The sequence below is a fragment of the Ammospiza caudacuta genome, chromosome 1 (assembly GCF_027887145.1).
Source record: "Ammospiza caudacuta isolate bAmmCau1 chromosome 1, bAmmCau1.pri, whole genome shotgun sequence".
In the NCBI taxonomy this organism is placed as follows: domain Eukaryota; kingdom Metazoa; phylum Chordata; class Aves; order Passeriformes; family Passerellidae; genus Ammospiza; species Ammospiza caudacuta.
Genome location: NC_080593.1, coordinates 156,507,339 through 156,509,731, shown reverse-complemented (window position 1 = coordinate 156,509,731; position 2,393 = coordinate 156,507,339). Strand labels below are relative to the sequence as shown.

The 2,393-nt window shown below is 57.9% G+C and overlaps 1 protein-coding gene across 1 annotated transcript; it reads right to left on the bottom strand.

The window, feature by feature from the left end:
- Positions 1 to 290: 290 nt before the first annotated feature.
- On the bottom strand, positions 291 to 1,754 carry LOC131563982 (erythroblast NAD(P)(+)--arginine ADP-ribosyltransferase-like). The gene is made up of 2 exons (XM_058814268.1): positions 998 to 1,754; positions 291 to 376 (listed from the first exon to the last, which is right to left on the bottom strand). Exons 1-2 carry the CDS (start codon positions 1,740 to 1,742, stop codon positions 291 to 293), a joined length of 831 nt encoding a protein of 276 aa, XP_058670251.1. The 5' UTR covers positions 1,743 to 1,754.
- Positions 1,755 to 2,393: the final 639 nt, after the last annotated feature.

Here is a 2,393-nt window from a genome sequence, read left to right as displayed (position 1 = left end):
GATCAAGGTGGCCACAGTGGTCTTGGTAGTTACAGTGACCATGGTGGCCAGAGTGGCTGTGGTGTCCACAGTGCCACAGTGACAATGGTGGCCCCAATGGCCGCATGGTGGCAATAGCTGCGATGGTGGCAATAGTGGCAGTGGTGGCCTTGGAAGCCTTGGTGGTCTTGTTTCTCTGGGGGTCATGGTGGTCTTGGTGATCGTGGTGGCCACAGTGACAACAGTGACCTTGGTTGTCATGGTGGCCATAGTTGCTGCAGTGACCACAGTGACCTTTGTGTCTTCGTGGCTCAGAGGATTCTAGTGGCCACTGCCAGGGCTGTGGTGGCCAGAAGGAGTCCTCCAACGTGGAAGGGGGCACTGGGGACACTCCCACCTGAGGGACAAAGAGAGAGACGTAAGGGGATCATGAGGCGAGTGAAGGGGTCAGGGATAGAAAGGGAGACTTAGGGGTTACAGGAGAGATGGGGGCCATGAGGTGACAGATGACAGAGTGTCAGGGGAGGCATGAGGGGGGAACAGAGGCCAGAGAGGTCAGGGGGGTCTTGGTGGGCTTAGGAGTGACAGGGGTCAGGATGAGTCAGGGATTGCCACAGGGGGTTACAGGGTTTCAGGGAGTGCCATGGGGGCATCCTGGCCCACCTGTGTTCTGTACACAGTGCCCATCCCCAAAGCACTGCCTTTATCAGAGAGGGACAGGGTTGGTACCCTGGAGGGTCCCTGTCCCTGTCCCTGTCCCTGTTCCTGTTGTCCCCTGGCATAGGTGTTCCTGTTCCTGTTACCTCCCAGAAGCGGGGGTCCCTATCCCTATTCCCTCTCATGGGTGTTCCTGTCCCTGTGCCCACAATGGATGTCCCCAGATTTGGTCTCCTCCAGGGTATCCTTGTCCCCCCACATACTGTGGGAGTCCCTGTCCCCCATCCCCAGTGAGTATCATTGTCCCCTGTGCCTTATCATGGCTGTCCCCATTCCCCCAGGCTGTCCCCTGAAGTGTCACCTTGCAGCCACTCGCAGTTGTATTTGCTGTAGGTCCCACTGGAGTGGAGCTGGATCTGTGTCTTGTCCCCTTCCTGGGTGTATTGGGTGACATTGAAGGTCTCAAATGGTGGGATCAGCACAATTTTGAGTTCTGGTAGGTTGGTGAACAACTGGATTTCCACGCCATGGCATGTGTGCACCTCTAGCATTGTGGAATTGGAGCACTCGCCAATTTGTTTGCTCGGAAACATTGGCATGAATGCACCAAACCGGATGGTGTCACCACGCTGTGCCTCAAACCGGGTGTCACACACCTTCAGGAACGCGTCCCGACACTGCCCGTTCTGAGCATCCCTCAGTGTGGCCACGGCGTCGGTCAGCAGGAAATGCAGCGTTTTGAAGTGGAAGTTGTCTCGGTACTCCTGGCTGGAGCGCCCAGCCACAAGCACGGCCTCAGTGAACACAATGGACAGATCAGATGTTGCAAAGGCCATGATGGCAGTGGCCTGGTCTGGGGACAGAGGGGACTCAGGGGGCCACTGACTCTGCCACTCGGCTGCAGCCTTTACCCAAACCTCGGCAAACTTCTTGTTCTGCTGGAACTCAGAGCGGTTGAGGGCCGGCAATGCCGCCTTCATGGCAGGGCCACAGCCCCGGTACTGGTCATCAAAGGAGTTCGGGGCCATGTCCAGGAGGATCACATTGACAGCTGTGGTGGCCATGGCCATTGTCAGCAGTGCCAGGGTCTGAGCCAGGAGGGCCATGGTGGGGAGAGGCTGCAGGGACCAGGCTGGGACACTGGAGGACAAAGAGGGGACACAGAGGAGACATGGGGAGGGTTCCTTAATGAGGGACTGGGCAGGGGAGTGGCACCAGCCCAGAGGGAAGGCAGGCACTCCTGGCCAGCAGACCCCTGGGCATATCTGGGGTCCCTGATCCCAAATCCTGGGGTTGCTTATGCCTCTCCAACATCTCCCAACCACCCGGGACCCCAATCCCAATCCACAGTATCATGGCCCCCCAGAAGGCAAATCTTACTCCCATGACTACAAGTGCCCTCAGAATCCCAACCCAAATCCTGGGGTCACTCCCTGAGCCCCCCAGTGTCCTCCTTGGCCTGTTCCCACACCCCAATCCCACTTCCCGTCCCCAAATTCTTTGGTGTCACCCCAGAACCTCAACCGAATCTGGACATCACCCCCTGCCCCTACAGTGACTCCAAGTCCCCCCATGACCCCAATCCCACTCCCACCATCTCATGTCCCCCCTCATTGACCCCCAGAGCAGCCCACAACACAGTCCCAGTCCTGTGACTCCCCCAGTGTTCCCCCAGCACCACAATCCCAATCCCATGTCCTCACCAAGTATTGCCTAGAGTCCCCCAGTCCCTGATACCGAAATTGGCTGAAGTGAAC